Source organism: Podarcis raffonei, chromosome 3 (assembly GCF_027172205.1).
Source record: "Podarcis raffonei isolate rPodRaf1 chromosome 3, rPodRaf1.pri, whole genome shotgun sequence".
Taxonomy (NCBI): Eukaryota; Metazoa; Chordata; class Lepidosauria; order Squamata; family Lacertidae; genus Podarcis; species Podarcis raffonei.
In genome coordinates, this window is record NC_070604.1 from 97542647 (window position 1) to 97557988 (window position 15342).

Genomic DNA, 15342 nt, shown 5'->3' on the forward strand with positions numbered 1-15342 from the left:
GAGGGGAAAAGACCAATGATATTTGGGTCTCTCAACCAAAACTGCTGCAGCCTGGTGGAATGGGATGTAATAAGGTTACTACATAATAACTATTCTGAATGAGACTGTCCTTGTAAGATGTAATTCATTCATAAAAAAAATAAGCTGGGACCATGTCTAGTATGGTATAAATGAGGACAGTATAGGGAACATTTCTAGCCTTCTTTGTGCAGCTCAGAACAAAGCAGCTGCTCCATCTTTGCACAAGGGAAGAGCGTTTTCTTTCCTTGTGTGCATAGTTACCTATGGGGAAATATGCAGGCTGATGGGTATTCATTCACTGTTGAACACTCAAATGCAAACTAGACAGAAAGCAACAGTATAGTAGAAATGTTGTAACTAATCTATAGTGGTGGGAAACCTGCAGCCTTATTTGCAGCACCTCATTTGGCCCACAGCATAGTTTGGCCCAAAGCACATCCAACCCTCCTTTACGTAATGGCATAGGACATCAAGTGCAAGACAGGTAAACTCTTAGTGTACTCCTGATTCTTCCTGTCCAGTCGCTGGGCAACAGGAAAAGAGTCAAAATTCAAAAAGTGCTGAATTACAGCTGCAAAGGAAAACTCAGACGTGCACAGACTCTTTTTTTGCAAGCACGTATTGAAGGTTGCAATTTGGGCTGCAGAAAGGAAGATCAAGAGCAACCTTAAGTGTGCTCCTGATTCATCTGTTGAACATGGAAAGCCACCCGGATAAGAGTTCCCCACTGCCCTTATACTCTGAAGGACATAGGAAGCTACCTTGTGGGGAAGGGGTGTGAAGTCTTATCAGTACTTCTCAGGTCTCTAAAATGTCGGGACAATCCTGGTAGTAGGGGCATGTCACATTAAACATAAAAAACCCAAACAACCCTACAGTTTACTGTGAACAAGTAGCATGCTCATGCACACTGCTGAAATCTCGAGCACTTTGCTTCTCCCTTGCTCCTGCCATGTTGCTGGGGGCAAGTCATAGTCTGCCTTGAAATTACATCCAAGACATGAACCAAGACAAGACCATAGGTTTCCTGAGAGGGAAGAGCGAAGTGCATGTGGTTTTAGCAATGTGAATAAGCATGCTACACACTAACCAATTTATTTTAATTATGGTTTAAATATTACTTTCATGCCAACTACAACCTTTAATCAAATGTAGCAACAGCCCATTCTGTTTTTTATCCCATGGTGGCACTGTCTCACATCCCTAATTAAGGCACCATATCCTCAATGAATTTATACTGGAGCACTGACTCACAGAATCACATCTTGAAATGCCCTAACATAGACTACACCACACAACTGAAATATTTTGCTAATGTCTTATGCACCTAGTAATTCCTGACGATCAGCTCTGGTCACAAATAACCTCCTGTGTACTCAATATAACGGGCTTCATTATACTTTACCTGTTGAGTGAACAAATTACCTACATTTATTCTGAGTCCCCCAGAACAACTTTTCACAGAATATTTCCGGAACTGCAACTGTTAGAAGTATCAGATTTCAAGCATGCCTTTTCCTTTTAAAATAAATGAACAGGGGGTTCCAATTATTTCCTGTTTGCTGCTTCTGTATATTTTAAAGGGAAGGAGCACATCTGAAACACGAATACAAATTTTGCAGTTGTGCATGTATGCCGGAATACAAGAATACTTGGGAGAAGTGGCCATAAGATTGATTCAAAATGTTTGCTCTGTGGACGATATCTAGTTCTGCAAGGGCAATCGTAAGTTGAAGTCATAAAGCAGGGGTGGGGACCTCCAGATATTGTTGAACACTTTCCTAGCAGCATCAACAACATGGTCAATGGTCAGGCATTATGGAAATTGTAGTCCAGCCACATCTGGAGGACCACATATTTCCCATCCCTGTTACAAAGCTTCTTGTTCTTGCCTCAGTACTCCACACACTATTAACAAAAAATAAACAAAAACTTTCTTCCTTTTAATGAACGCATATCTCGTATTTTATGAAAACTTTGTCCTGTAGAGCACAATTACTGGAATATAGACTGAAACAGTGCTGCTCATTGCATCTTTACCTATAGCAAACTGCAAAGTGAGCATATGCAGCTACAATCCAGTTGTGATGGCCAGCCACTATCAAAACCTTTCGTGGATCCACAGGAAACCCTTAAAGAAAAACACACACACAGCAGAGGTTAAGTGAGGTTACTGAATTGATGGTCATGAGTCTTTTTTTCACCTATTTTGCCAGAGCAGTGAGTATTCTGAAATTCTGCAGCTGTAATAAAGCTGCTGATGCACATGATGAGCTGCATTTGGCATGGAAGAGTTAGCAGAGCAGAGCAAGCTCTGGGGAACTAAAGCAGAATACTATGGCTACTGTAAGCACACAAGCCCTTCTGCTCTCTTTCCAGAGGAAGAAGGTTTACCCCAGAAGCAGACAGATGATCACCATTCAATACCTGGCCCTATACTACAACCTAATTAATAGTATTCAATTATTATTTTTTAGCAGAGTACACAACCAAGTTGCAGCCTGCACGTACTTATATCTCATTTATGATGCTTGCACTGCAGGGCTAGTCTTCACTCAAATCTGCAACTTGTCACAATTTTGAAGGATCGGCAAGAACTAACTTAGGCTTTTTTTAAGATACACTTGCAAATTATTTTTCCACAAATATTTTAAATGCATTAAAGAAATGAAGATAGTTTTGCTCACCTAGCCTGACTGTATCTTCTCCAGTACCAGCAAGTGAAGTCTGCATATTCCCTCCTCGGGCCTCACTTTCAGGACAGCTCTGAGGTGCTCTGACTTCAGTAGATGCTCCTGAAGAAGGGCTAATCTTACGACTTGGAATGCCTAAAGAAAATAAGAAATTTGTCAAATCTGGTTTTACTGGGCTTAGATAAAGGCTGCTACACCTTTGCTGGCAAGCAGAAGGAAGCTCATGACAGTGGACTTTCCCATCCCCTCCCCCCGTCCCTCCAAAATGCACAAGGGGCTGCAACAGGAAGGGAAAACTTCTCAAATTAATCAGACTAAGTACCTTGCACATTTCGAGCTCCATTTATCTGCAGTACCTCAATGATTTTGGCCAACTTCCCCCTCCTGACTATTCCTGTTCCCATCCCATGCTATTCCATGGCGCTGCCCAACCCTCAGTGGAAGTATAGCAGCCTCCAGAACTAATCCGTAATTGCCTCAATAGTATTAAGAACTACTTTACCACAAAGTTTTGGTTTACACTGACTTAACATCAAAGCAATATTTCTATCTCATTTAGAGATAAGAGTGGCTTCAGTGGGAAGTACCATATTTTTCCGTGTATCTCTCTCTCTCTCTCTCTCTCTCTCTCACACACACACACAATGTATAAGATGACCCCTATTTTGGGGGACTCCAAAATTAAGAAAATGAGGGAAGATTGCCCAGAGTTGTTTTTTGGGGAGGATGTTGAGCTTTTTTTGGGGGGGGTTGCTGAAAATTGCTAACCCGCCTGACCAACACTGCCAATCGCGGAAGCCACCAATCGTCTGACCACTTGCTGCCAGCACCCGCCAATCGCCCGCCCAATTGCCACAGCAACAGCCAATCGACAGCAGCCCTTGCCACAGCCACCAATCGCCGCTGACAATCTCCTGCTCGCGGCGGCAACCAACTGCACGTCCCCCCTCAGCACTATCCGTGTAAAAGACAACCCCCCCATTTTTAACATTATTTTATAATTAAAAAATCGTCTTATACACAGAAAACTAAGGTATATATCAGTCCCTTTCTAGAAAATCTAAATCACCTGAGAAATACAACAATGTACTGCAGCCTTGTAATTAAGCATTCACATGATTGCCAGACATCCAATAGACATTAGGTACACAGATATATTTCCCAGTGGCGACCCACAACTGTTTGTCTGAACTAACCCTCCTTAACCAGAGACCGAAGAAGATGCATAATGTACAGCAGCAGTAACAAGCAGCTGGGGTGAGGCATGATCTTGAAAAGGTCTATTGTAGTGACCTCATAACCCCAATGAGAATGCTTATGATAGGGTAGACAGTATGGCAACAGCAGGAAAGTGATTCTGGTGTACACATAGAACTAACATAAAGGTGGCAGCAGAGATGGAGAGAATCCTGATAAGTTCTTGAAGTGGAAGCTTCAGCAGGCATCAGCCCATACATAGCAAACCCCACAATGCTTTGACCAGCTCAAATGCCACACAGAGCTGAGAGTATTTCATTATTGTAAAGCCACAGAGAATTTCAGGAGTTGCTTCTTGATGCTGAAATAAAAAATGGCATACAAAGCATGCTCAAGTACCTGGAGGTGGCAGGTATCCATGGAAGAGGACACTGCCACAAGAGGAGCGCTCTAGTTCTTCACACAACAGTAATCTTCTTACTGAAAGGAAACAGCATATAAACTGTTATACATATGTGAATGCAAATTTAATTTAACTATAAACTAATTTATATACTACCCTTTGGGTCTCAAGAAGGCCACTATGGTTTATAACATTAAACCTCCAGTTGTACAGTTATAACCCTGCCCTTTGACACCTGAGATGTATGTTTTTATAACCCACCCTGCTTTTATTATTATAATTTGTTTTAATCTGTTTTTGACGCTGTATTTTAAATTGTTGTAAAACGCCCTAGAACCTTAGGAAGTAGGGCTTAAAATCATAACAACATGAGAGAACTTTAAAAACATACCAAGACAAGAAATCTACAAGTAATCAGCATTTGTTTATAAAAAAAGAAATCATAGCCACCCACCAAAAATATAATCAACATGGCACTTAAATCAAACCTCTCTTAGGAGATCAATGTGCTGATCTCAAAAAACATTCTGTCTTGACTCCCAACGAAATGTACTCTGTTGGTGGCAGAACACAGAGGAAGTGAAGGGGAAGCAATAAGAGGTTTTCCCACTGGTTGGTGGCCCCTCAACCCACCCAAAAAGTCACCTGGGAATGACAATATATATGGCTTAATTGTGGAGAGGAAGGAGAGCTCTCTTACCACTACTAGTGGTTCTTTAAAATGATTATTAACTCATCATGATGTTCAAACTAGTGGGTAATTTAAATCCATATATTTACCTAAAGGTGTAATTCCATAAAACTCTGCTTCATGCCTAAGTACATTAATGCTTACTCCCCTGCAAAAAGGTAAAAAACAGAAATATTTAAAAATTAAATAATGCAGTTTCTTAGCACAACAATCAATATTCTAAACATAAAAAACTAAATCATTGATAGGAAGTTTTATTTTAACATGATAAAATACTTTGATTAAACAACTGAGAACATCTTTAAATGCTACAGATCAACAGAAACATCTACACAAATGTTAAATTAAAGTTTTGTGAAAGGATATAGTCTGGAACACTCAAACAAAACCTCTGTTCTTTGAAAACATTTTTTTATATATATAAAAATTAAGCTGCTATGAGCAGCAGAAATCACAAAACAAAAGTCTTATGGGAAACATATAGAATGTGCTGACTAAAAGTTCAATCTAACACACAGATGACAGAGCTAAGTGTTGTCACATGGGTGGGTGAATGCGAGTGCCTCAGCTGAGGCAAATGCACAAAACAAAGGTGGCTTAGCTCAAAGGCCTGGCAAGTTTCTTCAAGTTGAACCCTTTCAGGATTATGCCTCAAAAAGTGTACACATACTTTAATGTGTGAGGTTTTAGCTCTTAGATTGGGCTATAAGTGTCTAGTACACAGGTTACAAGAGAATATTTAAAGTCTCTCATACAGCAAAGCCTTAAGGAAGACCTAACAGTCTTTCAGAAATCAGGGGCCCCTTGAAGTTCCTGCAGAAATTCACCTCAAATATTTGGGGGAGTAGATTATTCTGTGGAGTTCAAGGGATACTACTGATACTTACACAAGTATAAATTTTTTAAAACTTCAATTTAAGTGAACTTAAGAGTGATTTTTATAACAATCTTCCACCAGAAGCGTTTTTAAAATCAGAGTGAGAATTAACACTGAGTTTCTTACCGCAAATCTAACTCCTTTGTTCGAAGAAAATTTAAAATAGGTGCAAATGCTGCAGGATCTCTGTCAATAAATATCTATGAAGAAACGAGAGCCCATTTATTAGCTTAACATATAAGTTTTAGAATACAAGAAATTACGCACTCTGAAGTCTTTATTTATTTCAATGGGAGCAGTTTAAACACAGGCTTAATTCTGCAGCATAAATCTGTGACCTGAAATGCTTAATTCTGCCATTATTCATCCCTACAAAAAAGTGATCTTTTCTAACTTTGCATTTTCATGATGCCTACAGTTACCAGCAGCCACAATTTGTCTCCATCATTCAACTGAGCACAAGACTGAAAGAGTCTCCCCATTCTAACTAGAGATGTTGCAAAAGTGCACAATTCACCAATTTAGAATACAAATTTGTCCAGTTCAAATTGCAAATTGTATTATAAATCAAGTGTCATTTCCTGGAAAAGTCTGGAATGTAAAACAAGATTCTGCACACACAAACTCAGGATTCAGGCAAATCAGGCTGGTTTGTAGGTGTATATGCATAAAGTTATTTAATATTTACTCCTTACTCTTACTGATTGCCAAGAATTACGTGACCAGAACATCTGACCAAGCTGTCTTTTGTTTGGCAAGTATTGTATTTGGGTAACTTTTTCTATGGTTTCTATGGTTTACCAGGGCTGCTTCTCTATTGTTTCTTGCATTTTTTATTTTTATTTTTGCTGTGCTGCTGTCCTTGCCCAGATGTAAAGCAGAACCCTTTTGGGATTAGGCCTCCTCTCATATAATTGATCACTCCAAACCAGAATATTATAACCACCTGTATTTTACATTGGCTTACAAATATGAAAGCCTTTGCATTTATACAAATGAATTTATATGATATACATAGTGTCAGGGAGGAGTTAGAAGTTTTCAGTTTATCAGAGGGAGAAAGCATTCCCCAAGGGGGGAAGGAGAGCAGTGAACCTAATAGAAGGGAGCAAGAGGAACAACAGGGAGGGACCGGCTGTTCCCAGGAAAGGCAAGGGTTAAGTTCTAGCTCAGATTCAGAGGAGGGGAGATATAAGCCAGCTCTAGCCAGGAGGGGAGGAAAAAGAGCAGGAAAGCGAAGGGAAGGGTGCCTTCGCCATTTTGAGAGTGGCTGGTCACGGAGAAGCAGAGCTCAGAAGGTATCTGAAAGAAGTGACTCTGAGGAATAATAGTTAAGAACTGTTTATAAGATTATTTTGTTAATACACAATAAAAAGTTATAAAAGAACAAGAAGCGTTTGTGTGGTGATCTGAAGAGGACAACAACCAGTCCTGACACATAGATTCCAACGGTTTCATCCAGCTAAACCCAATACAGTAATCAACTTTCATATCATAATCTTTTTTAAAAAGGAATACTCACAGCACCAGTTTCATCTTTCAGTGTTGAAATTCTTCCACTCAGCAAACTGAAAACAAATAAAGCTAATTTACAATATAACTTGTTAAGAAGAGTTGGGTGAAGATTCCTAGTTTCTCTTCTGCTCTCAAAAAGGAGGGATGATATCTACCAACAGGATGTTTTTCTATGCAGTCCAAAAATCACAAATCATAGAAACATGTGGTTTTAAGTCCCACACATCTGCCATAAAGCTTATGTAGGGGCATTTGCAGGAAATAATTAGTGGGTATAACAGGAATTAAGAACCCCACCCCCATTTCTCCTTCCAATTCTTCCCTAAAAATGCTCTTCTGCACCATTCCATTCATTCTCAGAAATGCAGGTTTGTAAACATGCATTTGCTGATAAACACATGGTTCCACCCTCACATTGTACTAACAATTTTGAGAAAGTATTTCCTCAGAGATCACTATGATGTGTAAATGCAACACACAAGGGCTTATTTATGTAACATACCCATAACATGAAACTGATAAGAAATGTTAGACTTCAGACTTGAACACTAGCCTAATTATGAACTGGGCTACAAAGCTACAAAGTAGGTAAACTACACACTTAGACACACTGGTCAGGGGCCCCTTTACCCTTTACCTTAAGTCTTATTGAACTTAGACTGAGTAAATATCCATAAGATCTGGCTTCAAAATACCTGGAAAAAAAGGAGTCCGGAATCCACATTAGTGTTTGTCTTGAAGTGCTGAACCTGGAACAGAAATATTAGAAGTCAGGAACTGAACTCGTAAGTTCCCTCCCCGCAACCAACAATTTTTTTAAAAAACTTATTTAGTTAATTCTTTCCTACCTAAGAAAAATAGTGTTTGAACACAGTGGGCAAGACCCAAAAAAGTGCAAGAAGGCCTCTGTTCAAGCAACAGGACTTCTCATTCCTCTCTTTCTCCCCACCCCCAGTAGCCCCTCATGTACCTCATTCATTCTTCTAGGAAACTATGCAAAAAGGAAGCAATTGTCAAGGTCTCAGTCCGCTAAAATTAGTCTTGACTATCCCATTGAGACCAATGAAACAAGTTAGTAGCAACAAAGTTAGTCCTACAGCTTTCAGCGGAAGTTAATCCAAACTATCTTTATTTGGATTAGGACCCAAAGATCAGGCCTTTGCAGTTGTTATTACCACAAATAAATGTCTCCTCTTTCCCATACACACAAAAGTTGCTTGTTTGTATTTTTTTGGTTACTACAGAATCACAGAACTGTAGAATTGGAAGGGACCCCAAGGGTCTATGATTCTATAGTATCCCAAAAAATAGAAAAAAGGGAGTAGAACAGATAGCATATAGGAGCCTCTGTATTATACACAATGCAGATTCTGTGCAGTTTTGCAATAAGGGCATGACAAAGCCAAATCTTCTCTGAACAAAGGGCTCAATATAGTCATTTCAAGCTTGAAAACTGGAAAACTTTCTCCTATGAAAAAAGCAGTCAGAACTACATTTTTTCCTAGTTAACTTTTTAGCAGTAAGTTTGAAGGGTCAATCAAGCAGAATTCAAACACTCTTGTAATCCTAGTTTATTATTTATTATTATTTATTTATTGACCTATAGAAACTCACTCAAATAACAAAACTTCAGGAGCTAGAACAAACGTATTGTTTCCAAAAAGTCAAACAAACAATGCTAACTTGAACACAGTTCAGTACCCATGAAATAAAAATATAGAATAGAATCCAAACAACAGGGAAATTAGTCCTGTTGAGTCAAATGAAACCTACCAAGAAGGAGCAAAGTACATCTTAAAATATAAAACTGACCCTGCTAATTCTGTGGTAGTATTTGACTGCAAATTTTCGCCTCCAGGTTAATTACATGTTTTGCGGAACAACATGATCCAAAAATATTCCCCCACAATTTTCATGAAAATGAAGGGATGTTACAGAGCAGTAGTTGTTGATGAATGGCACCAGAAGGCTGTTACTTAGATGTTAAGATACAAATAACATTACTACGTATAGCAACATACAACAATGATACGTTATTTACAAAAACTTAATTGCCACAGCAAAGTGTAGGAATTTAAAAGAAAGCACACCAAGGATAGCTGTTTTTTAACCTCACAAGTAGTAGGATGCCATGTTTAGATTTTAAAAATGTTTGTCCCTCAGTTTAGAAGTTACATCACTTTTCATACTCTTTGTCTAACCAGCAATATGTGTGTTTTGCTTAAGGCTGGAATCAGATCTGGAAAACTGCTGGATTTTAAAATTTTTAAAAAGGGGGTCCACCCATTACTTCTTTGTCTCGTAATACTGGGTGTAAACAGACACTAAGAGAAACTAAAGACTCTCCTCCCTGGAAGAGAGGGGAGTGGTTGTGGGCGGGAGCCCGAGCTCTGCCCCTGCCCGGGGGCCTTAGCCCCTGCCCCTCCTCACCTGGCTGGCGCCCACGCCCACCGAAGGCAGCCAACCAGGTGTCTCCGGGGGGCGTGTTTAGCAACTTAATTGCCTCAGTCGTCGTCATCCCGCAGCGAGTCACCCACCCTCCACTCCCATTTAGCTCAGGGTCTAGGTTTTTTGGCCTTGCTATGGACCTTAGGTTGGTTGCCCCGGTTGTCTGGGGGGCCTGGTAGGAATTTTTCCATTTGGCATTAGGCTTTTTGGTTTTTTCGCCTACCTCGTAGCAATCGTCACAACTTTTGTGGTATTGGTGGGTAGGTTAGGCATTGGATTCATGTGTGTCAAGGGCTAGGTGTGGCCATCGCCTATGCTATCTACCGTGGGTTATTCCGTTAAAGGAATCTGGCGGTCGTGTATTCCGTCCGATGCCTGCTTGGAGGGAGGCCATGGCACGACCCTCGGTGACATCAGGGGTGAGCCTATAGTTGGATTAGAATCAACAGGCTCCACCTACTGTTGAATAAACCCACCTCCTATAGTCATCCAATGCCTAAGCCAATACCTTTTCACTGCTGTAATCAATAAAGTTGTGGCCTTTTCTTGCCCATTAACCTTATATCACGTGTCCTTGTGTGTTTATTTCACATAGCGGGGGTCGGGCCCTCGATCCACAATCTAATCCCATAGTCATTCTCCATCTTGAGACCAAGACTATAAGCAGACTTTATGACTATAATAGCAGAGTGATGATTACCAGCTTGTGGTAACTGGCCTGAGACCTCCAGGTATAGGGTGAGTATATAAATTCAATCAATCAATCAATCAGAGGCCGTCTTTTCTACTAGTGGCAGCAGTGTTGTGGAATGCCATCTCTGCTGAATTATGATAAACCTCATGATACTGGCATTCCACTAGCCCTTGAAGACATACCTCTTTAAAGGAACATTTCCCTCATCTCCTAACTGAACCTCCTGTTTAAATTGTAGTTAACTGGTGTTTTAACAGGCCTTCTTATTGCACATTTTAATTATGAATATTTAATGTTTTGATAAAACTGTTTTATTGTGCATCTTAATTATGTGTGACCAGTGCTTTTTTTCTAAAAAAAAATGTTTGGGGGTACTCTCATTTTCCTACTCATATTGAAATACTGCCCCTCAATAAGGCCAAACTTAGATTCACAAAATGTTTAGGGATATGTGTACCCCTGCATCCCCCCAGAAAAAGCACTGTGTGACTATATTCTTATAACTGGTTTTATACTTGTAAGCCACTTAGAAGTCATTTTGGCAAGTAAGCAATATACAACTTATAAGTGTTAACAACAAGCTCTTTGTTGTCATGCCTTCCTCTTTCCCATGCCTGCTTTGCACAAGTTCTCATATGATGAAGTGTTCAAGAGTTTGCTCACTATTTGAGACATTCTGGTTGGTCCTAATAAAGATTTGCCAACTGTGGATTTTTCACAATTTTTATATTTTCTCGGGTACAAGTGTCAAAACAAAAGAATGATAATCTCAGTTCTTTTTCAAAGTAGATGAGTGCCTTTAATGTAGCTGGTAGGCTATTCAATCCAATTTTCTCAAGGAAGCTCTGCTATGAACTATCATCAAGACTGGGTATATTCTACTTGGCACCAACAGAAATAAACTTTAGTTTGTTTTGTTGCAATTTATCAGCCTGATTAAAAAAAGTTACTGTGAACATATAAAAGGCCACAATGATTATAACATTGTTCATCAATCTTATTTTCCAATATGCTCTTTTGATAACGCTAACTTATTATCAAGTAATATATTAATTTCAGTTTTTCTATAAAATAGACAAGTTAAAACAATACTACTATGAACAACAGGTTAAGAGGATCACTTAGATGTGATGCAAGTTGATGTGCTTTTGACATTTAGAAACCTTTTAATGGGTAAAATTGAGGGATTCAATAAAACTATTGCAAATCAACAAAAGACAATTGAAACTTATTGAAAAATTATTTTGTAGTATCTGCAACATTTATTATTTATCAATATACCATTCTGAATTACAATATCCTGCTTTTCAATCGTTTTTTCAATAACTGCACTACAATTGTTAGACTGTCAAGATACAGAATAAAGCAGGTTTCTATTTTTCACCTAACAATATCGCTTTTTGTTTTCAGTAATATACGAGTGTTTCATGTTGTGTAATACTTTGGCCTAGATTCAGAGCTCTGATAAACAGAGCTCAGCTCACAGAATGGGACAGTCACAACAGAAAGGCCAAAGGAAGATAATTCTTCTGGATGCCCCCTCTCCTAGAAGTATGCTCTAGAGGACTTAAGGAGCCTCTAGAACTGTGGTTCCCAACGTGGGGCGCACACCCCACGGGGGGGGGGCAATTTGAAGGGGGGGCAACTCAAGAATGAGTTATTAACAGTTAAAGGCCTTTTAGGCTTCGTCCACATGAACAGGAGTTCACTTTTTGAATAATAAGAATTATATGTCACAGGGAGGTGATTTTAGAGATGCTGTGGTGGGGCATGGCCAAAAAAGGCTGGGAACCACTGCTTTAGAACAGTATAGTAGGTAATGTGAGGCGCTTCCTCCCCAATACACTTTGCTGAAGTATCCGCCGGATAAAATATTCTCCAAGAGATCCAACCAAATGAGGTGGTTCATACATAATGCTAAGCCAAACCATGGCTTAATTACACGTGTGAAGGTTCCCACAGAGGAGACTGTGGTTATTGCACTCCTCCCCCTGGTCATCTGGCTGCTGTGATCTAAACCATGGTTTGGCTTACCATGGGAGTCGGAAAGGTTTACCTTGCCTGGGCCGGTTCACTGCCGCGGAACTCCCTCTGTGGGCCAGATCACAGGCCCATGTTTGACAGAGCACGCTATGGAAGGAACAAGGCATCTTTGGACCAGGGAAGCCAAGTCCGGAAAGGCCTAACAGACCCTGAGGAGTTACTAAATTGTACGCCAGAAGGTATTAAAAAGGCTGGAATGTTGCTAGAGAGCACACGTCATACATGTGCAGGGCCCAGACGCACACACAGTGCTGACCATTCAACCTCGGAAGCGGTTGGACTTTCCATCAAAGATTTGTAAGCAGAGGCTGGATGCCCATCCACCAGGGGCTCTTCAGTTGCAATCCCTGCATTGAAGCGGGATGGACTAGATGACGCTTGGGGCTCCCCATCCAACTCCACAGTTATTCTCATTCTATGAATCTCACTGAGTTTCTTTACCAGTGACACCATCCCTCAAGCAAGTTATAAAGTACATAAAGCGGCAAGGTACGCACACATACACGTACTTTTAATTAAGTACTTAACCCGAGGTACCACTGTACACACACACGTATGTGTGTGTGTACAGTGGTACCTCGGGTTAAGTACTTAATTCGTTCTGTAGGTCTGTTCTTAACCTGAAACTGTTCTTAACCTGAAGCACCACTTTAGCTAATGGGGTCTGCTGCTGCGCCGCCGGAGCACGATTTCTGTTCTTATCCTGAAGCAAAGTTCTTAACCCGAGGTACTATTTCTGGGTTAGCGGAGTCTGTAACCTGAAGCGTATGTAACCTGAAGCATATGTAACCCGAGGTACCACTGTATGTATATGTGTGTGTGTGTGTGTGTGTGTGTGTGTGTACACACACACACACACACACACATGCATACACAAACAGACACACATACCATGAAAGGTCCAAGGCTGACTTCGCCACTGGCGAAGCCAGCAAACTTCAACGCACTTCTCCTAAATGTGTTTGTTACCGCAGCAGCAAGGCCTGGTCTCGTTGCCGTGAATTGGGGGTGTCAGGGAAGATAGAGAGGGTATCGTTTCGGCTCCCTCCTCCGCTCCCTGGCCCCCTTGCTCCCAAGCCCTGCCCCGACCTGAGGCTCCCCCTCTCTCGCCGCCCTCCGCGCCCACCCCCACCTTGCCCGTCGGAGGCCCCGCCGCCCGCCTGCTGCTCACCTGGTGCCCCCGACATTGAGCTGGATAATCTCCCCGCTGCTGCCTGCGCCGGCGAAACCCGCGCCGTTCCCCGCCATCTTCCCCAGCAGCGACTCTGCCTCCGGGAACCGCCTGTCACCGCCGCTTCCAGCCGCCGCCGCCGCCGCCGCCCCGGAGTCGAGTCCCGGAGGCGGCGGCGGGGCCGGGGGAGAAGAAGGAGCGTCCAGCGAGGCCGCGCAGCCCTCCGGGACAGACACTGGGCGCGCCGAGGGAAAGGCTGCCAGGTCGGGACGTGGGAGGGGAGGCTGAGGTGGCCTCCCTTCTCTCGCCGCTCGCCCGCCTTCCCCTGTCTTGTCAGGCGGCCGAGGAAGGCCCTGCCGCCGCCGCCGCCGCCACTACAGCGGCCTCCGACCCTCTTCCCGGCCGAAAACGCTGCCGCTCTCTATGGCCAGGAATGCCATAGCAACGCGCGGTACCTGGAGGAGGGGGCTCCGCGAGGGACAAAATACCGACGCTGGTTGCGCCTTCGCGAGATCGCGCTGAGGCCGGAGCGCCGCGCGAGAGCCTCTCGCGTGGGAGGAGCTGGGGCAGCAGCAGGTGGCGCCGGCAGAAGTTCCTTCGCTCGCAAGCCTCTGGCTGGCCCTTTCCTTTGCTTATGGACGTGGTGAAGGCACGCAGACAACACCAGCTCCCTGAGCTCTCCAGGCTCAGGGAAGGATTTAGACTGAGTTTTAGTTCTGTCCCCCACGCGCGCACCCGCCGCCGCCACCACGACCCAGGTGGCGTTTGGAAGGCCCTTCCTTGGAAATCAGCAGCGACCCGATTCCGCGCGTATGTCACCTTCACAGCTAGTTTGCTCCTGATACTAGCCAGTATGCCTCGCACAACGCATAAAAAAGGACTTGGGGGAGGGAAGTTCGGGGACCCACCGAGGAAGGGTGGGGTGTAAATTCAGTTAATGATGTTAATTCATTAGTAACACGCAGCAGGACTGCATTGCCTTAAAGTAAGCGGAGTTCTGTACATTAGTATCTGTAGAAGCTGCCTCCTCTAAAATTTGCACCCATCGTCTAAAATTGCTCAAGAAAGTCCATAAAAAGAGGTTAAGGTTAATATTTTTAATATTTTCCTACCTGTATCTCCTCACCTTAAATGTTCTGAGATAGACAATCTCTGAACCTAAAGGTTCCATATAGCCATATTTGATAAATATCCATTGGCAGACATCTCCTAGGACACAAGAAGAGTGCTGCTGAATATTAAGGTTGTCATGTGTCATCTTTTTTCTGGACACATCTTTTTCAGCGGCAAAAATTGGGACAAACTGCTGTGAGTGGCCATCATAGCGTCCTCTTTTTTGCTCTTCAAAATATGTCAATGACCCATCTAGACCAGAATCCTATTCCTTCAACCAATGCAAAACCGGAAAGCAGGACCTGGTTGCAACAGCATTCTACCAACTTGTGATTCCCAGTACTGTATCAGGGTTAAAATGCATCTTGTATATTGGCACATTGTTTTAGTAAATAGGCAAACATAATATACAGAAGCACTAGGACCAGCTTGTGCTTCTGGCAAACTGGGAAGTTAATGTTTGTTAGAGATAGTTA

At 42.2% G+C, this 15342-nt stretch overlaps 1 protein-coding gene across 2 annotated transcripts in view; it reads right to left on the minus strand.

Annotated features, from left to right (window-relative positions):
• The window catches only part of KCTD3 (potassium channel tetramerization domain containing 3), a 31488-nt gene extending 17063 nt beyond the window's left edge, over positions 1-14425 (minus strand). The window contains exons 1-8 of one of the 2 annotated variants that reach the window (XM_053383159.1): positions 13754-14425; positions 8093-8146; positions 7405-7450; positions 6009-6082; positions 5095-5153; positions 4311-4391; positions 2709-2849; positions 2062-2152 (exon numbers count right to left, since the gene is read on the minus strand). In XM_053383159.1, the coding sequence (XP_053239134.1) occupies positions 2062-2152; positions 2709-2849; positions 4311-4391; positions 5095-5153; positions 6009-6082; positions 7405-7450; positions 8093-8146; positions 13754-13830 (623 nt within the window). In that variant the 5' untranslated portion in view covers positions 13831-14425. The remainder of the gene's footprint in view (positions 1-2061; positions 2153-2708; positions 2850-4310; positions 4392-5094; positions 5154-6008; positions 6083-7404; positions 7451-8092; positions 8147-13753) is intronic. The other variant, XM_053383160.1, reaches the window with a different exon arrangement.
• Positions 14426-15342: the final 917 nt, after the last annotated feature.